Source organism: Bubalus bubalis, chromosome 14, assembly GCF_019923935.1.
Source record: "Bubalus bubalis isolate 160015118507 breed Murrah chromosome 14, NDDB_SH_1, whole genome shotgun sequence".
Taxonomy (NCBI): Eukaryota; Metazoa; Chordata; class Mammalia; order Artiodactyla; family Bovidae; genus Bubalus; species Bubalus bubalis.
The window spans coordinates 10,380,250-10,405,988 of record NC_059170.1 but is presented as its reverse complement, the minus strand read 5'-3'; the positions used below and the strand labels follow the sequence as shown (position 1 = coordinate 10,405,988).

General features: G+C 49.8%; 1 protein-coding gene across 4 annotated transcripts; it reads left to right on the top strand.

Annotated features, from left to right (window-relative positions):
* The first annotated feature begins 403 nt into the window (after positions 1 to 403).
* Positions 404 to 24,677, top strand: PABPC1L (poly(A) binding protein cytoplasmic 1 like). 4 transcript variants are annotated; one of them, XM_025263413.3, is made up of 15 exons: positions 412 to 1,251; positions 3,876 to 4,069; positions 9,029 to 9,144; positions 10,696 to 10,835; positions 10,989 to 11,083; positions 13,410 to 13,547; positions 13,849 to 13,944; positions 18,355 to 18,621; positions 19,442 to 19,526; positions 20,161 to 20,289; positions 20,836 to 20,942; positions 21,977 to 22,070; positions 23,440 to 23,626; positions 24,059 to 24,136; positions 24,500 to 24,677. In XM_025263413.3, exons 1-14 carry the CDS (start codon positions 1,059 to 1,061, stop codon positions 24,117 to 24,119), a joined length of 1,902 nt encoding a protein of 633 aa, XP_025119198.2. In that variant the 5' UTR covers positions 412 to 1,058; the 3' UTR covers positions 24,120 to 24,136; positions 24,500 to 24,677. The 4 variants fall into 4 exon arrangements, with proteins under 4 accessions (XP_044783542.1, XP_025119202.2, XP_025119198.2 ...); XM_025263415.3 differs by having other exon boundaries at positions 934 to 1,251; positions 23,496 to 23,626; XM_044927607.2 differs by lacking the exon at positions 20,161 to 20,289 and having other exon boundaries at positions 404 to 1,251.
* Positions 24,678 to 25,739: the final 1,062 nt, after the last annotated feature.

Genomic DNA, 25,739 nt, shown 5'->3' with positions numbered 1-25,739 from the left:
TTTACTGAAGCAGGAAACAGGAGAGGCTCAGGGGAAGTATCATTTCAAGGTAGGTTGGACCAATATTTTCAAAAAGGATTCCACACCACAGATTGGGACTGCAAACGAAGGCTGACAGAAGGGTCTTGGTGTTTAGTTTGGGACCACCACCATGACCTGGTTCTGTTAGGTCCTTACAGTTTCCATAGAGGCTGGATTTGGTGAACCTTCGGGGTTGGAGCACTGGTGGGTTGGTTTCGCTGAGAGATGATCAGGGAATGTCCCACGAAAGGCTCTTGGCAGAACAACTCCGGTCAAGAAGGACCTTAAGAGTGTTCGGAATTCTCACATGGAGCCTTCAGTCCCAAATCACCAAGCCGGGTTGTGGGGGGCGGGGGGCGGGGCGGGTTCCCTGGCCTTCCAGTGGTTAAGAAGCCCCTGTGCTCCAGTGCACCCGGCATGAGTTTGAACCAAGATCCCCATCCTGTGCCGTGGGGTGCGGGCGCAAAAGCAAATCACCAAGAGGGTTCCAGATGGCTGGGACTAAACCCAGGCTGTCTTGATGGGAGAAAGCCTCCTTTCAGGAGGATAGGTCCACATTTTGAAACGGCATCCTGCGGGGAATTATCCCGTTTGTGTGTAAAACGCACAGAGCACGCGGTCGCCTTTCATCCTTGTGTAGAGGGAATCCTCTAAATTTCAGAGAGAGGAAACGGGTGAAGAAGGACAAAGACGTGATGGGGATCAAAACCCAGGTGTCTTGCCGTAGAGTGCCGCCCTCTCCGCGCCGGTGGCGCCGGCCCGGAGCCCTACCCGGGGCCAGGTGAGGGCTCTCCCCGCTTCCCGTCGCGGTGGCCGAGATGCCCCCCACCTGGGGCTTCTAGAAGGCTGAGGGGGGAGGAAATCCCAGCTGCGGGGGCGGGACTCGAGCGCGCTGGCGATTGGCTCGGGACGGCGGGGGCGGTCAAGGCCGGGGGCGGACGTGGGTGGGAAGAGCGCCGCCGCCCCGCGCGCCCCCGCTGCCGCGTCCCACCCGGGTGAGTGCACGCGGGCGCCGAGCGCGGGGCCGCGCGCCCAACATGAACGCCAGCGGCCCGGGCTACCCGCTCGCCTCGCTCTACGTGGGCGATCTGCACCCGGACGTGACCGAGGCCATGCTCTACGAGAAGTTCTCGCCCGCTGGCCCCATCCTGTCCATCCGCGTGTGCCGCGACGTGGCCACGCGCCGCTCGCTGGGTTACGCCTACATCAACTTCCAGCAGCCCGCGGACGGTGAGCCCCCGAGGGAGCTGTGGGGCCGCGGGTGGGGGGGGTGGGGGTTGGTGACGGACAGACAGATTGTATCCCAGCCATCAGCGCGCTTTTATCTCTGGCTACTCCCGCACCTTCCATTTTGCAGCCAGGAAAACTAAGATCCAGAGTTGCAGGAGAAGGGCCCTGAGACAGGAACTAGCAATTAGTGTGCCCGGAGATCAGCCCTGGGATTTCTTTGGAAGGAATGATGCTAAAGCTGAAACTCCAGTACTTTGGCCACCTCATGCGAAGAGTTGACTCATTGGAAAAGACTCTGATGCTGGGAGGGATTGGGGGCAAGAGGAGAAGGGGACGACAGAGGATGAGATGGCTGGATGGCATCACTGACTCGATGGACGTGAGTCTGGGTGAACTCCGGGAGTTGGTGATGGACAGGGAGGCCTGGCGTGCTGCGATTCATGGGGTCGCAAAGAGTCGGACACGACTGAGCAACTGAACTGAACTGACTCTGTTTCACTGGTGCTCCGTCTTCCAGAAGAGAGGTGATGCTGCTGAGTGAAAACAGCCAAGGGCTTTGGGGTCAGCCAGACCTGGGATTGCAAGGCCAGCAACGGTGCGACCTTGAGCAAATGAGTCATTCTGAGGTTCAGTTACCTGTCTGCAAAATGGGGGTGGCACCTGCCTTGTAGAGTGATTGGGAGGAAAGCAATGCACACCAGCCGGTAAGGAAGATGCCCCGGAAGGCACAGGTGATGGTGCGTGGGGCAGCCAGGAGTGCTCGGCCTCGGTCTGCGGCCTTTCCTGACAGCAGATCTCGAGGTCTGTCTGCATCAGGCGCCTAAACTTTGGGGAACCCCAAAAAGCTGCCTCCCCTCTGGAGTCCACAGCCCATTTCTCAGAACTGATAGGATCGATCAGAGCTTGCCAGCTGGATATGTCTTGACTTCTGTTCAGAGCCGAGAGGAGAAAAATTAAGAGCGCTGGGTTTTGTTGGAGCTCTGCCATGAGAGTGTGAGCTCGAGCAAGTCGTCACACTTGGCTCCTCTTTTTCTGTAAAATGGAACTAAGGCCTGTTCCCGAGGAGATGGAGGGGGGGATTGTGTCTAGGAAGTAGTTCCAGTGTCATGTGGTACATTGTAAGCCCTCGGTAAGTGCTAACCTACGAAAAATCCTGGTAACTATAGCAGGTGTAAGGTAACTACAGCAGGTGTGAGACTCTGGAGACGTAACCAGAAGAGGCCTGCCCCAGCCAAGTCCACAAGGGGGCGCCTTTACTCTGAGGCTCCTGGGAGGCTGGGGAGGTTCCTGCCTCTGGGAGTTTGCTGGGGAGATTTGGCTGGTTTCCCAGCAGGTGACTGAGTTGGATTCGAGGGCGATTTCCCCTCTGCTCTGCTTCACCCAGCCACTGCCTCTTGCCGTCTTCCGCCAAGTCCTGTACAACCTGATTTAATAGAATGGGAAATTGAGCTCCAGACAGGAGAAGGAGTTTACTCCTGGCTGTTTATGGCAGGACTAGATGGAAAACCCAGACTTCTCCAAACTTGCCCACTGAGTATTCCTCAGTTCCCCTCCATGCCTCTGAAACCTGAAGTGTCCCTGTAGCTGGGGACAGCATGCCACCTGGCAGGACGATGGGCATATGCTGTTGTGCTTAGACATACTACTGTTTACCAAATACCTATTTGAGCTAGGCACAAGGCTCTTTGCATAGGTTATTTAATTTTTAACACTGGAAAAAAAATTGTTTATTTATTTGGCTGCACCTGGTCTTTATTGCAACATGCGGGATCTCTTAGTTGCAGCATGCAAACTCTTAATTGCAGCATGTGGGATCTAGTTCCCTGACCAGGGGTGGAATCCAGGCCCCCTGCATTTGGGAGCACGGAGTCTTAGTCACTTGACCACCAGGGAGTCCCACACCTTATTTAATTTTCAGTCTGTCTGACAAGTTGGAGGTGGGTGATATTCTCTCCCTTTGTTAGATGTAGAAAGTGTGTTAGTCAATCAGTTGTGTCCGATTCTTTATGACCCTGTGGGCTGTAGCCCACCAGGCTCCTTGGTCCATGGAGTTCTCCAGGCAAGAATACTGGAGTGAGTTGCCATGCTCTTCTCCAGGGCATCTTTCCAACCCAGGGATTGAACCTGAGTCCCCTGTATTGCAGGTGGATTCTGTACCCACTGAGCCACCAGGGAAGTCCTTGAGTAGTATAATCATCACCACTTCTTTCCAAGTGTAGAAATGGACTCAGAGATGTGATATTTACTTTCCCAAAAGCCATCCTCTTTGGGATCAAATCTCAACTCTGCTGCCCAGCACCTCTGAGCTTTACTTTCCTCAAACTCCTGCCACCCTTGTCATAGGGACCCTTTTGATCATTTCCCCTTCTGAGCCTCAGTTTGTCTTTTTATAAAATGGGGGTAGAAACTCATGCTTATTTCACTATGATAAAAGAGTTGAAGGAGAGCCTACCTGGAAGCCACACACATGAATTCTATTTATTCTTCTTGAGCCTTCAAGCTCTTATCTCGAGTGAGACCCAGCCAGTGGCTCATTTATTGATCGGCTCAGCTCCCAATTAAGTTGTTGAGGTCTCAGGGAAAGAAAATGCCCTTAATTAGCTCCTTTCTCTCCTCCTGTCCAGCGGAGCGGGCACTGGACACCATGAACTTTGAGGTGATCAAAGGCCAGCCCATCCGCATCATGTGGTCCCACCGAGACCCAGGACTTCGTAAGTCAGGTGTGGGCAACATCTTCATCAAGAACCTGGAGGACTCCATTGATAACAAGGCCTTGTACGACACCTTCTCCACCTTTGGGAACATCCTGTCTTGTAAGGTGGGTGTGCCTGTTGCAGCAGGGGGGCGGGTGGTTCTGGGTTAGACACCTGAATGATGGTAGAGGATTAGCAAGCAGCACCTCACTTTACACTTTACAAGGTCTTATCAGTAAAGTTCCAGGTTCAGCTAGCACCTGAATGATAGTCGTTCTCAGTTTTATCTTCACAGAACTATTAAGTGGTCACCTATGGATTGGCTAACTATTGCCGAATAACCACCTCAATATAGCAGGTGTCAATAGCAACCATTTATTTTGCTCATAATTCTGCCATTAGTGGTTTGGGCTGAGTTCAGCTGGGCAGTTCTTCTGCTCTTAGCTGGATCCTTCATATGCCCACTGAGAGCTGGGTGGCTCTGCTTCTGGGGAGTGAGTGGTTGTCAGTTGGACTGTCCTGGCTTTCCTTCCTGTGGGCTTTCATCCTCCAGCAGGCTCGCTCAGGCTGTTCTCATGGCAGTAGTAGGGTCTCAGCAGATGGAGAGCAGAAGCTCGCCAGGCCTCTTGAGACCTAGACTCAGAACTAGCACTGTCATTTCATTGCATTCTACTGGCCAGAGTAAGTCATGAGAACAACCCAAATTCAGAATGAGAGGGCAGGAGACATCATAGGACAGAACAGGTAGATGCACGAAGGCCCTTAATCAGGGCCATGATGGCAGTGGACATCATGTTAGTAGCATTTCTCTTATGATGGAATGAAAATTTCCTAAGAATAGGGATCTTGTTCACCACTGTCTCCCAGTCCCTAAATGAGATATGGAAACATAGTAGGTGCTCAATAAATATTTGTTGAGCTAATGGCTGTATTATCATTTGGAAAGGAATGGGGGCATTTCTCTGACTTATAGTTGAGGGTCAGGGGGCCATACAGCTGGCTAGTCTGTCCTGACAGGCCTAACCCTGGGTGTTTTTGCCCTCTGATTTTATGAGGATGGTTGGTCAGTTACCTTGCAGCCTTTGGTATGTCCAGCCTTCTGGGAAGGTGGCCGGGGGAAGGGGGAGTGATGGCGCCCCCGTGTGTTAGAACTCTTCCTTGACTCCTACTGTGTGACAGGCACAGTCCTGAAGTTCTCAAGTGAGGACTTACCCCCTCTCTGTGAGTGAGGGGTATTCTCGTGACTCAGAGGGGCACACAGACTGGAGGAGGTGCATTAGCTGCTAAAGGTGCTCCATGATGGAAAGAGCTGTTTCCTATCTCTGAGGATCAGTGGAAGGGGAAGTCTTAACTGTGTGCTAAGTTCCTACAATAAGAATAGCAGATTTTCCCAGTATTTTCTGTGTGCAGATCTTCTGCATATACGTCCTCATTGAATTTCCTACAGTGGCCTCTTAAGATGTAAATAGGAGGATCTCTGAGTTACCGTGGAGGGCAGAGAGGCTCAGAATTGGGATCACTTATTCCCAGTTATATGTTACGGGGGTGGGAAGTAAGTGGCTAAGCCAGGATCTGAAGCAGTGGGTTTGCCAGCTTAGTTGAAGCTAACTTAACAGGGATGAGTATGCCTGTCCCCATCATTGAGGGTTTGAGGCTCCCTTTGGGTCACTGAGGATTGGAACGAAAGCTCTGTGTGACTTGGGCAAGTCTTTGTAGGCCTAACAAAGCCCTGTTAGGGGCCTGGTTAGGTACAAAGCATTCAATGTGGTCCATTACCCTGAGTGTTTGCCTTCATATTTTATGAGGATGGCTGGTCAGTTACCCTACCCAAGACCTTGGCATATCCAGCCTTCTGGGGAGATGGCGAGGGCAGGAGAGAGGTTGGGAGTGATGGCACCCTCTGTGTTAGAACTCTGTCTTGCATGCTCTCAGGCTGTTGGGAGGAAATGGTGAGACTTTTAGCAACAGCAGGAAATTGAGCTCTGAGGGAGATGCATTGGGATCCAGGGAGACAAAGGCCCAGGAAGGACAGTGCCCTGAATGGCTGAGGAAAGGTTTGTGAGGCATGGTGGGACTCCCCCGATCTGGAGCCAGGATCCCCAAGTGCAGACGTCAGCCAAGCCTACCAAGCAGAGAGGCAATGTAACATAGTTGGTTAGACCTTGGACTTTGGGACCAAGAGTCCTGGGTTCAAATCCTGCCTCTTCCACTTTCCGGCAGTATGGCCTTGGGCTGGTTGTTTAAGCTCTCCATACCTCAGTTTCCTCTAAAAGGGGACAATGACAAAATCTAACTCGTTAGGGTGGTGGTGAATGTATTGGTTGGCCAAAAGTTTCATTTGTGTGTTTCCATAACATCTTACAGATCCCCTTGAATGAAATTTTTGGCCACCCAGTGTTAACTCAGGTAATTTTCACAACACGGGTAGCCCTTGAAAGAGTAGTGGACTTCCCATTAAGCATATGTCAAAGTGTTACTTGCTCTTTTGTATCCGACTCTTTGCAACCCCATGGACTGTAGCCCACCAGGCTCCTCTTTCCATAGGATTTCCCAGGCAAGAATACTGGAGTGGGTTGCCATGCCTTCCTCCAGGAGATCTTCCCAACCCAGGGATTGAACTGGGCTCTTCTGCATTGCAGGCAGGCTCTTTACCACTGAGCCAATGGGGAAGCCCATTAAGCATCTACAAGAATCAAATAATTATTTCTGCTGGCTGGCTGACCTTGGAGAAGTCATTTATTCCCATTTTCTCCAATCAGGCATTTGAGACTCAGAGGATAAGAATTGTCTGGGAGGGTTCTTATGACAAATATATCAGTATGGGATGCCCTTAGCAGGTGTTTGGCTCAGAGTGGGGCTCAGTCAGTGTGATTAAATCTGAATGGCAGAGCTGGGCTTGAGTTGAACGTGGAGGGGCCCTACTTGGGGCTTGGAGGGGTGTGTGTTGGTTATGGATTTGGAAGCAGGACTTGTGCAGCGCCAATTGGAAAGCCTCAGTTGTCAGGTTGGTGTAGTTCTGTGGATTGTAGGAGCTGCTGGGGGTTATTCCCAGAGAGACATGGTCACAGTTACATTTTAGAAAAAGTGTCACACAGGTCAGCCCAGAAAGAAACTGGGTTGGGAAACCGGGATGGTGGTCGAGGTAGAAAAGTGTCACTTCGCTGAGTGGGGGCAGTCCCCTCAGTGAGGGGACCCGGGGACCCCATGACACAGTCACTAAGGGTCTTAGTGCAAATTCAGCCAGAGGAAGGGGGACTCTATGAACCCAAGATCTTTCCTGTTCTCGAGGTCTCTCCTAACTTGAGAGGGGAACCTTACAGAATGGGAGTAGGATGTTTGTGGATCTTTTCAAAATTTGAAACAAGTCTGCTGTTGAAATAACTAATTGGTAAATGTTTTTTGAAAATATTTATTTGGCTGCAATTTTTGTTGAAGCATATGAACTCTTAGTTGTGGCATATGGATGGGATCTAGTTCCTTGACCAGGGATCGAACCCAGGCCCCGTGCACTGGGAGCATGGAGTCTTAGCCACTGGACCACCAGGGAAGTCCCATTAATTGCTAGTGTAAACAATGTGGAAAGAAAGAAAAAAGATTCCATCACTTTCAACTCTAGTTCCCCAAAATAGTAATTCTTAACAGTTTTGTGTGTCTGTTTAAAAATTTCTTTGCCAAAGTATGGAAGCAACCTAAGTGTCCAGCAACAGATGAATGGATAAAGATGATGTGGTTTATCTATGCAATGGAATACTACTAAGCCATAAAAAGAATGAAATTTTGCCACTTTGCAGGAATGTGGATAGATATGGAAGGCATTATTCCAAGTGAAATGAGTCAGGAAAAAAATACTGTATGATATCATTTATATGTGGAATCTAAAAAATACAACAGATGAGTGAATATAATTAAAAAAAAGAAGCAGCCTCACAGATATAGAGAACAAACTAGTGCTTGCCAGTGGGGAGAGGAGGAGGGACAGAATAGAGGTGGGGGAGTGGGAGGTACGAAGTATTGGGTGTAGGCTTGCTCAGGGGTGTATTGTATAACACACAGAATATAACCAATATTTTGTAATCACTGTAAATGGAAAGTAACCTTTAAAAATTATATAAAAATAAAAATATAGCCATCCCACACTTTCCCTACTTTCTTTCCTTCCTTCTTTTATCTTTCCCCTCTCTCTGTCACTTTTCCATTCTTTCTCTATCTCTTTGTCTCTCTCACTGTTCAGATGGTTTCCACTACATATGTATTTCTTGTGTTAGCAGAAACTTAAATGTTATAAAAAATGCCAAAAAAAAAATGTTCTCAAATGTGTAGATGCCCACTTGAATCCAAGTGGACTCGTTTTTTTTCCTGCAGGTAACAATATACCTTACAGGTAACTCTGCCAGCCATGAAATCTCTTCAGCTATGCATACAGCAGACCAAGATGTGTTATTTACTTAACCAGTCTTCTCTCTTCTGTCTCTCTTTTTTTTTTTTTTTGGTCTGCCAATAAATAATTTATTTAAAACAGATCAGCATTAATAAAATGTACAAATTAAATGTATAAATATTAGGAACAGTGTATCATTATTATTTTACTATATGCCAGAGACAGTGAAGTGAGGTGGTTCAAGTCTCAGTTTTGGTATTCACTAGCTGTACAATCTGGAGCAAGTTATGAAGCCTCTGTTTCATTTCATTTATCTGTAATAGAGATTAATAACTTCTACCTCATAGTGTTATAGCAGGGATGAAAGAAGTTAATTTCACACAAGCAGCATTTGGGACGCCAGTCTCCTCTTGATGGACACTTGGGTTGTTTCACGATGCAGCAAGGGAGGGCAAGTGACTTGAATCTAATCCTTTTATCCATCGAGTTAGGAAGATCATTGAAAGCTGGTCTGTGGTATAGACAAGACCTGTGTTCAAGCTGAGGATTCTGTCCCTCTTTACTGTGTGATCTTAAGCAAACACATTGACCTCTCTGAGCTTTCATTTCCCATCTGTAAAATAGGGCTGTTATTTATCACGATTGTCATCCTTTTCTACTGGAACCTCCTGCTGGATGCTCTGTGTCCTGTTTCCCTGTGGTGCAGGTGGTGTGTGATGAGCATGGCTCCCGCGGCTTCGGCTTTGTGCATTTTGAGACCCATGAGGCTGCGCAGAATGCCATCAGCACCATGAACGGAATGCTGCTGAATGACCGCAAAGTGTGAGTGAGGAGGTGGGGGGCACGGGGTCAGGGCTAAAGGAGCGGAATCACAGAACCACCAGCCTGGGACCAGTCCTACTGCTCCCAGCTTACGGACACTGGACACGGAGCAGCTGCGGTCTTACCGGCGGTGGGACCTCACGTGAGCTGCTCAATCTCCCGGGGACTCGCTTTCCTCAAGTAAAACGTGGGGCTGCTGACATGTGTTGGAGGGTGATTCTGAATAGTAAATGAGGGGATGCTTTGGAGATTCCAGCTAATGGCCAAGTCATCCATGGACTCAGTGATCTGTGTCTGTTTTCCAGCCTTCTCAGTATGGCTGTGAACTTTATTAAACCTTTTGTTTCCTGGGATTTGGAGACAGGAAGGAAGGTTGGCATACGCTTAGCCTGCCACTTTCATACCTGTAAGTTTGGCGTCTTTCCCACTTTACAGATGGAAAATTGAGTCACAGGTGCTGGAAAGAATCTGCTCTGGTAATTCTCACTTAGTTCTGGTTTTTTGTTTTTTTTTTTGGCTGCACCGAGTCTTAGTTGCAGCATATGGGATCTAGTTCCCTGACCAGGGATCAAACCCAGCCCCTTGCATTGGGAGTGTGCTGTCTTAGCCACTTGACCACAAGGGAATTCCCCCCTAATTCTGGTTCTGCTCATCAGATGGCCCAGCCCTAAGCCTGAGGCTGAGCAGTGGAGGAGACTTTGAGCTGGGAAATGCCCAGGGTCATTTTGTCCAGAGTTTTCTCTATCAGTAAACCTGAATTTGGTGGGCTTTTCCTGAATCTCCAGAAGCGTGTTTCTATTTTTGTCAGGTTCAGTTTGCCTGTTTTCCTGTTACTCCGTTTCCTTCAATTTTTGTTGCCAGCTGTAACTATCCTGTGCTAAATATCTTATAGGTACCTCAAGTTTTCTTATCCTTTATTTGTTTTCCTTAATCTAGGATAGTTTCTTAGATTTTATGTTTATGTGGACTTGGAAATGACAATTTTTAAACTTCATATTACATTTAAATTATTTCAGGGCCCCCCACCCCCACCCTGCCACCTGCCCCAGCGACACTGGGATAAATTGCATCTGGTTCTCTCACAACCAGTGCACCCAATACATGTTAAATGAATAAGCAAATCCCTGTGATGTGAGTTTGATCCCCAGTTTATTGGAATGACCATTGAGGCTCAGACAGGTTAGTAAGTTGCCGGGGGTCACACAGCTTGGCAACTACCAAGTGAGGACTCAAGCCCTTTTCTGTGTGACTCCCAACTTCGTGCTCTTGTGTCTTGGGCACTCAGCTGCCTCATGTGCAATAGGAGATCCAGTGCATTTGTCACAAGAGGAAAGTCATCTGAACCTTACTCTGGGACATAGAGTCTTGGCTGTTGGAGGTGGTTGGGTCTTGGAGTATTGTCCTGCCCAGTCCCCAGATGAGGAGTACAGAGGCCCTAAGGCCGGCAGCAATTGATTCAAGTGACCCAGGCCTGCTGGGCGGGCTGGAGCAGGAATGGGGGTGGTTGATGGCAGCCGTAGGCAGCTGCCTACCCTGTTGGTGTGTCCACAGCTTCGTTGGCCACTTCAAGTCCCGACGGGAGCGGGAGGTGGAGCTGGGCGCTCGGGCCATGGAGTTCACCAACATCTACGTGAAGAACCTCCACGTGGACGTGGACGAGCAGCGCCTGCAGGACCTCTTCTCCCAGTTTGGTGGGCGCGTTTCCCAAGGGAGTTGAGGATCACTTCTACTCCCAGCTCAGGCTGTGGGGAGGGCCCCCTGAGGCTTCCAGAAGGCTTTGGGGGAGGGTGGGGGACATCTCAAGGCTTCCTTGACACCCCTTTGAGCCGAGTTGCCCTTCCCAGGGAAGATGCTGAGTGTCAAGGTGATGAGGGATGACAGCGGCCACTCCCGCGGCTTTGGCTTTGTCAACTTCGAGAAGCATGAGGAAGCCCAGAAGGTAGGAGCATCCCCATGGCCCTGTTTCATGGAGGAGGCATGGAGCCAGGCCTAGGAACAAAGGAGATTAGGAGCAGAGGGCTCCAGCTGCCCATGGAGGAAAAAGTCCCTCCCCAGATTGGGTCCACAGGAGCCAGGGCCCTTCATGCCTGTGGTGAAGGCAGATACCTTCTACCTCCTCTGGTTGCTTCCATACCCTGAGGTTGGCTGGCTTTTCACAGAATCTTACTACACGGGAGCTAGTAGGGGCCTTTGAGACAGCCATTGTTTTGGCCCTGCACATGGCATGTGGGATCTTAGTTCCCTGATCAGGGATCTAACCCTCACTCCCTGCAGTGGAAGCACTGAGTCTTAACCACTGGACCACCAGGGAAGTCCCAGCCATTACCCTCTTCTTGACTTGATGGTGGGATTGAGGCCAGGGAGGGGCAGTGCCATGTTATTCCTTGCTTCCAAGCCTTTGCAAAGTTTTCTCAAAACTTCGCCTCCCGTATTCTTTAGATCAGTGCTGTCCACTGGAAATATAACATGGGCCACGTGTGCAGTTCAAAACTGTCCAACAGCCACGCTAGCAAGGATAAAGACACTCCTGTAATTTTAATAATAGATTTTGTTATTCAAATGATCACTTCAATGCGATATAACAGTGATACAATGGATTGTGACACAAAATTTGTATTGATAAACACTGAGATTTTTACATTGCCTTTTTTGTACTAATTCTTTGAAATCTGGTGCCTTTAGCACATGTCGGTTCTGACGCCATATTTCAAGTACTCAGGAGCTGCATGTGACAAGTCACTGCCATGTTGGACAGTATAACTGTAGATTATTGACAGGTCTCAGCTTATACTTTTCCCTCCTCAGGAAGCCACCTCTTCCTGTCCTCAATGCTTCTGATGAGGTGTCCCTCCTGTCTGTCTCCATCTTTAGCACAGATTCTCCTTGGATAGAACTGAGGGCAGGGACTGGGTCTTGTGTCACTGTTAAATCTCTAGTATCGCTGGTAGGTACTAGGTACATGTATCCTGACCTAGGGAAAGGTTCAAGGTCACACTATGAGTAACAAAGGGTTAATGTCCTATTTTGCCTCCCACTGTGAAGCTGGTTCCATGGCTGCTGCCCCATTAGCTCACTGGTCATGGAAGAGCTCAGCCTATGGTGGGATCCTGGGCCCATTTTGAGAGCAGCTGCTTCTCACTGAGCATGAACCACGGGCCAGGCGCTGCCTGGTTTTTCATATGCGCTACTGTAATTATCAGGATCCAGTAGGTTGTAGCTAAGGAGACAGATCATTGGAGTTAGAACGAATTCTTTCTATGAAGCTGTGTCCTTAAGTAAAGGGCTCCTTTGAAAACTAAGTTTTTGTGTGCCCTTGAACAAGTCCCGTCCTTTATGTAGACTTTGATTGTCCCAACTATAAAATGATAAGTTGAAGTAGATGGATGAAGCTGGCAGGGGGAACCGTAGTCTCCAAGGTCTTAGGTAATGACCTGAGACTAATGTAGACAGTCAGTTCTTGGGGGCCCAGTGTTTTTACATATATTTACCTTCATCTGCATGTTTAGGTAGAGAAGCAAGTCATCATCATGTGAAAGTATTTACTAATGAACTGACCACTTAAAAATTCAGTTCCTTCCAAACATTTCTCCTCCCTAACACCAGTGTCTAATCCACATCTTTGAGTCAATACACATATGGGTCTGCCTTTTGCAGATTTTTGCAGATGAATTAATGCAGATTCAGTTCATTATGAATGGGTTGCAGAAAGACATTGTACCTCTTACAGAAGGTGTAGGATTTCATGGAATCAAAACCACTGACAGTTTGGGATCTGGCAGGCTTAGGTCAGTTAACTGAAGAAAAATCAACAAGGGTTAAGAAGTCAATGCTTCTAATCTAAAGCCTTCATAGTTAGCAAAAAGGGTTCTCTTTGCTGTGAAACCCCAACATGAAGGCTGTGGATGATGGTATCACACCATTTTGAAAGAATTATGCTTGTTGCTTTGTTCAAATCATCAGTGTGTAGTTACACTTGGAAGCTAAATATTAAGTATGGGAAACGTCGCAAATTAAAATTTCACTTTTCAAAGTAAAGCTCAAAGCAATTAAAAAAATATCTACAGTTTACTCTGAAATTTTGTCCCATGCTTTTTTAAAAAAATGGATTCACTTTAAATGACCTTGATCCTGCCTGGTACCAGTTACTCTCAGTTAACGAGGTGGCGCCCCCTGGACCCAGGAGATGGGACTGGAGGCCAGGTTAAGGCCAAGGGCTCATGAGAGTGGTTACCAATGAGGTAACTGGCTGCCTCTTCTCTGCACAGGCTGTGGTGAACATGAACGGGAGGGAGGTGAGCGGGCGGCTGCTCTACGTGGGCCGGGCCCAGAAGCGGGTGGAGCGGCAGAATGAGCTGAAGCGCAGGTTCGAGCAGATGAAGCAGGACCGGCTGACCCGTTACCAGGTGAGGGTCAGGCTTCCTGGGGCAGCTGCTTCGATGTGACAGTGTGTGTGCCGTCCGGAATGTGGCTCCCTCCCCCAGCAGTCCCACTTCCAGAAACTTGGCTTTGGGGATGGGGTGAGGGGGAAGGGGTTGCAGCTTCCAGGTGCTGGGCTGGCTGAGTGATGGGTGGGGTGCCGGGGCGCTGCCTGCTGGGAACTGGAGGCTTGGTGGGTAGAGCCCTATAAGCCCCTCCTTCCATCCCAAGGCATTCTGGGACTTGGAGGGGAAGAGGCGTGTCTAGCAGGTATCCTTTTCCTTCTAGGGCGTCAACTTGTATGTGAAGAACCTGGATGACTCCATAGATGATGAGAAACTGAGGAAAGAGTTCTCTCCCTATGGAGTGATCACCAGTGCCAAGGTGAGGGCCCGGGGCACCCACAGGGGATCCGTAGCCTTCCCTCCCATCTTCACTGGCCTTGAACACCCCACCCCCGCCCTGCCTTGTGGCTTTCAGGGAGTTGGTGGTGCCATGCTGCTCCTTCTGGAGTGGGAACTGGGTCTGACTCCACTGAAGCTTGTTTATCTGCATCTTAGCTGGACTGGAGGGGAAGAGGGTAGAAATATAGTCCCACTCACACAGCTGGACTTACTGGGGTTCACTGTAACCTAGGTTCATTCAACAAGCATTTATTGAGTGCCTACTGTATGCCAGATACCAGAAATTTATGTCTCGGAATTTCCATTGACTTCTGTTGTCTGGCCCTGGCTGGTGGTGATATAACCTCTTTCTGGGCCTCAGTTTACCCATACGGAAAATGAAAGAGTTGGCCTACATCATTCTTTGCTCATTATTTATTGAGCACCTGTGTGCTCAGCTCTCTTAGCATCAGAGATGTGATGTTGGCTCTATGACCTTGAGCAGGTGTCTTTCTAGCCTCTTCTGTAAGATGAGGGTGATGGGCTCCCTGGATGGTTCTGAACCCTGGCTTCTCATTAAAATCCCCTGGAGAGCTCTAAAGCAGAGCTCCAAGTCAGAGAACCTGAATGTAGATCTCTGGGCATCTTAATTTTAAAAGCTCCCCAGATTTTAAAAAATATTTATTTGGCTGTCTCAAGTCTTAGTTGTGGCATGTGGGTCTTTGTGGTGCACAGATTCTGTAGTTATGGCATGCAGGCTCAGTTGTGCAGTTCGCGGGCTTCGTTGCCCCGAGGAATGTAGAATCTTAGATCCCTGACCAAGAATCGAACCTGTGTCCCTGGCATTGCAAGGTGGATTCTTAACCACTAGATAACCAGGGAAGTCCCTCCCCAGATTATTTTTAAGAAGAAAGACACAGTGATCATTCATTCCATACTTGAGCACCTGCTGTTTTGCCAGGCCCTGTGGGGAGCACACAGGAATAAGTCAGATGTAGTCCTTGCTCTTGAGTAGCTTATAGTCTTGTGGGCAAGTCAGATGCATCACTAACTCAAGTCGATATACAATGTGGTGGGGGTGAGGTCAGTATAGGAGTCGGAGTTGTGGTAGCTTAGCAGAAGAGGAAGGAGGACTTCCTGTAAGAAGTGGCAGTGGCAGCAGCATTTGCCTTGGCTGTGAAGAGGTAGGGAGCTGCAGGTGGGAATGAAGAACTTTCCAAAGAGATCAGTGTGGGTGAGGGCCTTGGGACCTGCACATGTAGTGTGATAGTTGGGTTTTTAGGAAGTGGTCTAGAAGTTCTTTTGCCTGTTGAACCCTTTTTAAATGTTCTTCAGGGAGCCTGGTATTCGGGGACAACGTTCTGACAGTTTTTGAGTTAAGGACCTTTTCTCAAAAAAAAAGTGATAGAAAGCTATGGGACATGTGAATTGAACACCAGTAACTCTGATTCAATTGAACAATCGGTAAACTGATAAATTTGATTTGTATAAAGCTCTAGTCCCTCTTTCATGGCAAATGCATACTTTATATAGTATTGTGGCTGGAAGCTGGGATTTTAAAGTTAATCAGAACTAGGTCTAAACCCCAGTCCTAGCATTAACTAGTTATAGAGCCTGGAGGAAGCCATTTGGTTTACTTACTCATCTGTAAAATACGGGGGTCATACTACCTACTTTGAGAGGTGTCCTAAGAACTAAAAGGCCTGCAGGTGGAGCACCTGCCCTCCAGAGGTAGTGAAATAATGACCCCATTGTTTACACATCTTGCATATAACTTCAGGAGGCTCACTGACCTCCTTGAGGAACTCTTGAATTGAAGGGAATTGTTAAAATCTGGGTTGCTTTAGGGATGAGGCACACTGGGGTGATTATCTTGTTATAAAATGGGAATTTTATATAATCTTACATAGACTTATATAATTTATTTTCTATTTTATAAAATAGTGCTTGAGATGATAGAAAATGAGATGATAGAGCTCTGCATAAGTATTCATCATATAATTTTCTCTCTTTTTAAAACTACCTGAGTTCTTATTGTTAAAACACTATTTTTGTGCCAAGAAAATTTGGCTGTCTGATAAAGCTTATGGGCCCCTTCTGAAGATATTTTTAAATGCATGAAAGAAAATTCATAGGATTACAAAAAACAGCTGTATTGAAATATATTTGTTAAAATACTAAGGTGACAGCAGTATGTACTCCTTTAGTAATGCCTCAAGCTATAAGATCTAAAAAAAAACAACTACTAAGATCTGGGGAAATTCCTTGGCTGTCCAGTGCTTAGGACTCTGCGCTGTCACTGCTGAGAGCCCAGGTTCAATCACTGGTCGGGGAGCCAAGATTCCCACAAGCCACGTGGCATGGCCAAAAGAAAAACAATTGTAAGACTAGTGAACTGGCAATGAGCCTAAAAGATCAAGGTCAGCAATAATTAATGTGATAGGAAAATATTCCTCTTGACAAAGTCTACACAGCTAATGCTACTTTATTTTTTCTTTGCCTATATTCAGAATAGAAGGAAATGCTAATGTGAAAATATGCCATTTTTTTCCCCATCGAAGTTCACAGACCCCTAGATTTCTATCCAGTGGTCTTTCTGAGGGGATCTGTGAACACTCAGGTCAAGGCCTTGTATGAATGGATAGCAAAGTGCAGTTGAAAGTCACTGATGTTAGGGTGTGGGCTCTAATAGAGCAGATTTACAGTGTTCTCAGCTCAAGTCCTCAAGGAGTCAGGCCAGTGTCTCAACCCTAAAAAAAAAAAAAAATCAGGAATCGTAAATGCAATATGGATTGAATCTTGGGAGAGAGAAATGTTAGAAAGGCCAGTGAAATCTGAATGAAATCTGTGGTTCAGTTAATAGCATTGTAGATAATAATTCATAGTATTGTCCCAGTCAGTTGATATTGTAGTTTTGTTCCCATGTTAACATGGTACATTTGTCAAGCTAAGTGAAAGGTATGTATGTAAGTCTGTACTGTTTTTGCAGCTTTTCTATAAATCTGAAGTCCTTCCACAATAGAAAAAAAATTTTTTTTTTTTAAATATCACCTTTATGACTGATATGAACCAGGTTGGAAAAGCGGCTTCTTTTTTCTTTTTAAATATGTATTTATTTGACTGCTCAAGGTCTTAGTTGTGGCATTCAGGATCTAGTTCCCTGACTAGGGATTGAACCTGGGCCCCTAGAATTGGGAGCACAGAGTCTTAGCCAGTGAACCAGCAGGGAAGTCCCAGAAAGGTTACTTTAATAGTTTGAAAAAAAAGACTAAGAACCTCTTCCTGAGATTTCCAAAGACCTTGGCTCGTGCCTTGCCAAGGCAGTGGAGGTTTTCCAGCACTGTGCGTTGGGTTTGAGTTGTGGCTAATGTGTGACCCGCTGGCTGTGTGACCGTGGACAAGTTATTTTTTTTTTTCATAATAGGTTTTTGTTTCTATTGCAAAGAAAATCAACATGATAAAGCACCAAAAATACAATTCAAATTATTTTTGTGTTCAATACAAATCCCTTTAATGGAGTCTCTAGAAACTACAGCTCTTAAGAGCATCTCACTTTGTCTATAATTCACAAATTAACTAAAGAACTATATGGGTAGTTTAATGAAACCCAGAGAGTAGTTGAAATACAGACTTTTCATCATAGTGACGCCCACCAAAAGGTTTAAGATTGTAGTCTGGCTGAGGAACCCTGCCCCTAAATTTTAACCTGTCCCAAACTATCGAACCGCTTCATTATAGCCTTGCTGATGAAGGCAGAAATAGTAACAATTTAAAGCAGCTTTCCATCACTACTTAAGAAAATCTTTTAAAAAATATTTATTTATTTATTTGACTGTTTCGGGTCTTAGTTGCAGAGCGTGGGCTCTCTAGTTGTGGCTTCTGTGGTTGCAGCTCATGGGCTTAGTACCTCTGAGGCATGTGGGAATCTTAGTTCCCTGACCAGGGATTGAACCCACATCACCTGCATTGTGTGGTGGATTCTTTACCCACTGGACCACCAGGGAAGTCCCAGGAAAATCTTTAGGAGGAAAATTTAGAGGTCAAAATGAACTCTGAAATGCACCTATTCTCACTAACTCTGGGGAATGGTCTAGTAACTGAGGATCAGCCCCCAGGTAGCAGGTGGGCTGGTCTTGGACAAGTCATTCTGAGCCTCACTTCCATCACCTGTAAAGTGGGAGTGGCCATGCCTCCCCGCTCAGGTGGCTCTGCCTGTCAAATGAGAAGGCCTGTCAAGCATCTGGCATGTGGTGGGCCTCAGTAAATTTAAGGGTGAGAGGACCTCTATCAGTTGCAACTTCTGGGTGCCCTCTGCACCAGGGCGGCCCCCTCCCCGGGGGAGGGAGGGGAGCTGGACCCCAGGAGTCTTCCTTCTTCACCCCCAGCAGCCCTTGTCTTGTCTTGCTTTTAGGTGATGACAGAGGGTGGCCACAGCAAAGGGTTTGGCTTTGTGTGTTTTTCCTCTCCAGAAGAGGCGACCAAGGCCGTGACAGAGATGAATGGGCGCATCGTGGGCACCAAGCCACTGTACGTGGCACTGGCCCAGCGCAAGGAAGAGCGGAAGGCCATCCTGACCAACCAGTACATGCAGCGCCTCTCCACCATGCGGGCCCTGGGCGGCCCCATCCTGGGCTCCTTCCAGCAGCCTGCCAGCTACTTCCTGCCCGCTGTGCCCCAGGTGACTGCCTGCCCACCCCCCTTCCAGGACGGCCAGGGAGAGCAGGCAGATCCAAGCTTTGCAGGCAGAGAGGGATTCCCAGGGTGCTTCTGCTGGAAACTCACTCAGCAGGTGGCCGTGGTCACCCCATCTCTGAAAGGGGTAATAGTGTGTCCAACAGTGCTTCCTGATCTAGGAGGGATTTGTGAATATTGTGCAGAGAAAGATACTCTGTGTTCAAATACTGGGTTGGCCAAAAAGTTCATTAGGGTTTTTCCGTGCTCTGTGATGGAAAAACCTGAACAAACTTTTTGGCCAACCCAATATGTTGGGAAAAGATTGCATTAAGCCAGACAAGCCTAGATTTCTTTACCGTGTACCTTCTTCTACCCTACTATGCCAGTAGGCACCGTGACGTTCCCAAACTGGCAGGATTTACAGATTCTCCCACCTGAGGTGGTCATTTTTGAGGGCTGTCTGCTAACATCTCTCCTGATGTCCTGAGGGGTCTTGTTTGGGGAAGGAGCTTGTGTAACCTGGAGGGGTGGGAAGATGTCGGTAGGAAGATGAATGGCTCAGAGAATGGGAACATTCCTTCCCCTTTGTGGTTACTTAAGCTGGCATGAGGGACAGTGGGATGTGTCACCAGGGCAAACGGACCTCCTGAGATGGGAAGCAGGAGCCTTCACCCCAACTTTCTGGGTGTTTGCTGACCGGTCCCCTGGAGGGCAGACTGGCATTCCTGCAGTGGTGTCCTTGAGGGATGCAGTTGCTCACCTCTCCCCCTGCGCCCCCCGCTGCTGCCACCCCCCTTCACTCTAGGTCTTTCTCTCCTACACAGCCTCCAGCTCAGGCTCCGTACTATGGCTCTGGCCCACCCATCCAGCCTGCCCCCAGGTGGACGGCTCAGCCACCCAGACCGTCATGTGAGTGACCCAGCCCCTCCCCCCTTGTGCCCCACCCCCGAGGGGGGGCAGCATGTGTTAAAGATGTGGACTTGGGGGTCAAGCCTAGCTCTGCTGCTTCCTAGTCATTTGGGTGGGTGATGTCTCCCCTCTGAGCCTCGGTTTCCTCTTGTGAACATGAGCCTGAGTGAGATGCGTGTAAAACACCAAGGACAGGGCTGTGTGCATGTAGAAGACACGCACACAGGAGCTGTTACCTTCAGTGAGCTCCAAAGGCTCTCTTGACTGGTGGTGGTGAGAGTTCCTGCAAAGCTGAGAAAACGAAACTCCATGGGCAGTACTCTTGAGGATGGTCCTTCTCTTCAGAGGAAAGTTCACCCTTACCTGAAGCTGACTTTGGGGGGCCAGGGTGTGTGGTCCTGATACCTATGCCTCTTGGGGTCCCGGGTAGACAGAAGTTGGGTTGGCTTTGTAATTGCAGATTTCCATCCCCTTCCCCTGGAGGTCTGGGTCTCCGGTGAATTCCCTCCCTCCTCTGTCTGCCATTCATGTTCACCTTGCCACCCCCTTCCTCACCTTGGAACTGTCAGGGTGCAGTGCATCCCTCTGATTGTCCCCCTCCACTAAACTTTCTCCATGTTCCCTGTGCCACAAGCCGCTTACCCACCCGGGGCCTCGGTGGTCCGGCCAGCAGCCATGTCTCGGCGCCCCTTGACCCCCGTTGGAAGCTCCAGGCAGGTCTCCACCCACGTGCCACACCTGGTGCCCCACACCCAGCGAGTGGGTGAGTGTGGGCAGGGCCAAGAGGAACCGAATGGAGGGCAGGTGGCGGGGCAAGGACTTGTTGCTGGGGTTGATGGTGGTGGGGAGTCAGAACCGGCCTCCACGGTGAGCCTGCCGCTGGCCCCCTTGGAGGGCAGTGCTGGCACTGGAGGCCATGCATAGTCGTCAGCGGTAGTCAGCATGGGCTTTGGGGTCCTACAGACCTAGTTCTGGGGCTGACTCACTCTGACCTTGCTTGCTGCTGTACCTTGTATCCTCTTCCCTAAAAGCCGGGTGAAAACAGTATTCCTGCTGTGTTATGTGAGTGAATGCAGTCATACCTGCAGGGGCTCAGCACCAGATCTGAATCTTAAGTACCTCAGCAGCTGTGAACAGGGGCATAGGTGCTGGCTATAAGGCCAGCATCTGTTCCTTCACCTGGCAGATGTTTGCACATCTGTGTGTTGACCCTTTATGCCGTTTAGGGACTTTGGTGTGAATGCTGGTTTTGAGCTGTTAGGCTTTTGAGTTGCTGTTGGGCCTTATCATCCCTACTTATTTCTTCCAGCCAACATTGGTACCCAGACCACAGGACCCACTGTGATGGGATGCTCTACCCCTAGCAGGCCTCTCCTGACACACACATACTCCACGCCAGCACACCGCGCTGACAGGGTGAGGCTGGCCCAGCTGCCCTCTTAGTTTGGGCTCCAGGGGTGCTTGGCTCAGAACCTTCTCTAAGGCATTGCTGGTCTCTGGGCCCTGGTTTTCTTTCTTTTCTTGGCTTGTAAAGTTTCATTTATTAATGTGTACCATCAGAAGAGATATTCCGCCCTCCCTACCGCATCCCACCCTTACTAACAGAAAGGGAAAAAAGGCTAGGATCACATTTTGTTTGTTCATCACAAGCTGCTTTGCCTGGGTTATTACCAGAATTAACTTGGGTTTCCTTAGTATTTACGTGGTGAGCAGCGAGAATGTGATCAGTCTGCAGAACAGAACTGAAAACATCTTCTGTAATTAAAAGACTGTGTGTTTATCTCCCTGCCCCCTAAAAAAGTCTCCAAGTCAGCATTTTCATATCCTGTCTAGAATTTCTGTGTATATACTTCAAACTATTTCCTGCAGAATGAACAAAAGTAGGCTTTAGAGAGCAAAACTATTTTAAAGTTACCAAGATGTGAAAAGTGAAAGTTGAGTCTGACTCTTTGCAGTGACATGGGCTATATTCCCCAAGGTCCTCTGTCCATGGAATTCTCCAGGCAAGAATACTGGAGTGGGTTTCCCTTCTTTTCTCCTGGGGATCTTCCTGACCCACAGATCAAACCCAGGTCTCCCACATTGCAGTCAGATTCTTTACCAGGGAAAGCCCACCAAGAAAGGGTCAGAAATCATGCTGGGGACGCAGCCATAAAGCTACCTGATTAAAAAGTGCCTATCTGGCACCAGGTGGTCAGTAGTATGTAGCTTCACTTGGCCACATGCATTGGTTCCTAGCACCATGGAACACATCTGTATTAGAATGTCACTTTGTCTTTTAGTCCACTGTGCCCTTGTTAGGGATTCTGCCTGCCCCCCGCCCCTGGTTGTCCATATCTTGCCCCCTGCTCCCCCTCCTCCAGAGACTTCCTTGGAGGCCTGTGCTCACCCACCGGGGGTAGCTTTGCCCACCTGTGTGGTTAAGAGATGTGTCCCCATGCCATGTGCAGGTCCAGGAGCCCGCCGTGCACATCCCCGGACAGGAGCCCCTGACCGCGTCCATGCTGGCTGCAGCACCGCTGCACGAGCAGAAGCAGATGATCGGTGAGTGGCTGGTTCCCCTACCCTGGAGCAGGAGGGGGGTGCGCCACCAGCTGACTCACCAGCTGGAGGTCAGATGTGGATACCAGGTCCCCAACCTCAAGCTGACCCACCTGCTGGGTGACCTTGTCCAAAGTGCCTTTACTTCCTAGGCTCCTGTTCATCTTCAAACACTGGTCAGACCAGGCAGTCCGAGATTTCTTCCAGCCTCGCTGTTCAGTGACTTTGACTCAGGCTGGGAGAAACCCCAGATGTGGGGAGATGGGTAGGGGGAGCTCGAGGGGGTAGGAGGAGGAGCAGGAGGGTAGGGTCTTGGGTTTCTGCCAGCAGATGCCTGTAGGGTGGGTGCTGTGGTTCCTCACACCCCTCCTGATGGGAAGAGGCTGTCACCACGTTTCATCAGTCACCCTGTGCCCACTGCTGGGAGGCAGGATATAAACATGCACTGGGGAAATAAACAGGGTCCCCCACACCTGAACTCCTGTGCACGCATCTCCTTCCCGGTGTCTGGCAGGCCCTGCTGAAGGGTTAGGGTTAATTAAAAGAATGAACGAACGAGTTCACCATGGTCCCCGGGCTCTCTCTTCACCAAGACCTCCAGGTTCTTCTCTGAAGGCCCCCATTGCCGTCACCCCATCGTTTACTCAGCTCACTGGGGCTTCTGTCACTTTCCTACCCACCCCTCAAAGAAAAACTGTAAATGGGCTTCATGGAGGGGGAAGGCTCTGTGGGCAGTGCCCTGGAGACTCCTTCACTCTCCTTGTGGGAGAAGCCCTCCCGCCCCCACTAATGGCACCTAGCGCCCTGTCCTGGCTACACCCTCCACGCATCGCCACCAGCACGAGGCCCCATCCCTGGAAGTGCCCGCTGGTGGAAGGTGAATTCATCTTGTGTGTTTGGCTCCACCATCCCTCCAAAAAATCAAGTTCCACATTATTGTATCCTGTCTAGAATTCCATGTGATCCTTCAAATGACTTCTTGCTCAATGAACAAGAGTAGTTTGGTTTTTTTCCCTGCCATACCATGAGGCATGTGATATCTTAGTGCCCTGAGCAGGGATCGAACCTGCGCCCCCTGCATTGGAAGCACAGAGTCTTAACCACTGGAATGCAAGGGAAGTCCAACAAGAGTGGTCTTTAAACTGCAATCAAGGCTGTGTCAGAGCACCTATGCAGTATAATGTATAATGTCAAATTCGATTCTTCAAACCAGCCTCCAAGGTGGGGCTTGCTGTGCTCACTTGACACTTCGGGAAGAGGCTCCTAAGGTTCAGTGACACATCTGGAAGGAGCCATCCTGGGGTGGAAACCTGAAATGCCTCTCTGTTCAGTTCCACGATATACACCGCCCCCCTCCCGCCCCCTGCCCCAGGGATGCCCGGCTTTCCACCAGGTGTGTGCCTAAGCCTCAGAGGCTGTTCTGTACAGGTGAGCGTCTCTTCCCCCTTGTCTACAACGTCCACGCCCACTTGGCCGGCAAGATCACGGGCATGCTGCTGGAGATTGACAACTCGGAGCTGCTGCTCATGCTGGAGTCCCCAGAGTCCCTCAACGCCAAGGTGGGCTGGAGCCTGGGGGCAGCGGGGAGGCCTGAGGGTGGAGGAGGGTTACGGAGCCAGGCGTCTGCTGCTGGGACAGAGGAGGTGGGTTTTCTTGCTAATACCTGCTGGAGGTGGGGGTCGGGGAGAGCCTGGTAAAGGGCCTGCGGCTTCAGCCCCTCCCATTCTCTGCAGCTCCGCTGGCAGGACTGTAACAGGGAGCTGTGTTCTGACCCAGCCTAGGGGAAGGATTCCTCCCGTTGTCTGGCTAGGGTAGAAGGTGGCCGTGGGGGGTTTCTGTCATGGGAGCTGGTGAGCAGTCGGATGGCAGCTCTGCAGCAATGCTGGGGAGGTAGGAGCTGGAGGCAGGGGAGGAGAGGCCGTCTCAGGACCCTGCTGGGGCTGCTGCACTAACCCCCACCCTCACCCCCACCCCCGCCATGTACCCTACAGGTCGAAGAGGCTCTGGCAGTGCTGCAGGCCCACCAGGCCACGGAGCACATGCAAGGAGTGAACCTGCGCTGAGACCAGGTGGGTGGGAGGGGGCGGGAGAAGGGTGAGCTGAGCCCAGAAGCTCTAAGGAACAGGGCAGGGACATGCAGACTCCCTGAGAACCCTGTGGTGTCACTGGCTTATCTCGGAGATAACCCGAGGAGGCGTTCAGGGGAAGCGGTGAGGATGAGAAGGCGAGGAGGACAGACTGTGATGGGAACTGGCGTGGACTCTGGTGCCCAGTGGAGGGGTGGTTCTCTCACTGGCTGCCCACCGTGGGGGCCCAGCTCAGAACAGGCTGGCCTTGTCCTGGGGCCCGCCTCGTGGTGCTTGGGCTAGTCTGCATCCTTACTTTAAGACTGCCGTGCTTGTTTTAGAAACATCTTATCTTTTCACCCCCAGAAAATGGAATCCTCACTCCCTTGGCCGAGAAACAGCGTTTTCTGCTCGTCTCTACGGCCCTGAGTCGTGACTTCCCTATTGGGGTGTATCTGTACTTGGGCTTTTTGTGGAGTGAAGGCTGGTCACCCAGCCAACCTCTTGCCTGTTGCTTTATGTATTAAAAGTGCTGCAAACTTCACCTTGTCTCTCAAGAGGCCTTGTGTCAGAGGGAGGTGGGCAGGGAAGACGGTAGCCTTGGTTGGTGGGGGCTCTGGCTGTAAGGAACAGGAGCCTAGACATGTGGTAATGTACACAGAGGGCCTGTCAACCGTGCACCTGACAGAGCAGAGCTGCCAGGGACTGAGCCGGGCCACCTGCCGACGGTGCTTCGGGGTACTAAACAGTTATCACAGGGCACTGGAGCGCCACACGTGGGACGTGCTTAGGGGTTCTGGATGCCTGGCTTGAGCAGCCTGCAGGGCGGAACACTCTGGAAACACCAGCTGCTTCTTTGCTCTGGGCTGGCTGGCTGAGGGGTCGCGGGGCAACTCCACTCCTGTAGAAAGGCCTCAGGGTGCCCTCCCCGGTTGTTGAGGGATGCTGCTGTAACGTTTATGCTCCAGCGTTTTCATGAGTAAATCAAGATACTTGCCTTCTATGAGGACCTCGAGAAGGAAGTCACTTGTGACCAGATGTTAACCACTGAGCCTGCCTAAAATTAGGGCAAGAGTCAGGCCCGCTTAAGAGGCAGGAAGAAAAGGGGGGTGCAGCTGCCTGATTTGAAATGGTCCCTGGGCCAGGCCCACAGAGTTGCCGTGACTCAAATCCACTTCAGCCTGGAAGTCTGGTTGCTCAGAGACTCTGCCCTCGGAGAGGATGGAACCCTCTTCCTAAGAGCTGAGTACTGCCCAGCACTGAGCATGATGGGGGAGCAGGCAATAGACCCTGTCTGCTCAGCTTTATGGAGTCAAAATGTCTCCATTAAGATGAAAATGATTTAACTGAAGACAATAAGACAAGCCCAGGAACACGGGTGGTGGAGGGGAGCCCTTTGTTCAGGCTGATCCTCAGGCGCTCCCAGCCTCACCCACACCACGTTTTGTGAGGCTGAGAGGCACTGCTGGCCGGTCCTCCCAGCCAAGGCCTTCACCAATGCCATTCGCCTGCCCGGGGGGCTCTTCCCTCCCCTCTTCACCCACTGACCCTCCCCACCCTCATGTTAGAACTCAATTCAAACTTGACTTCCTCAGGGACCCCTTTT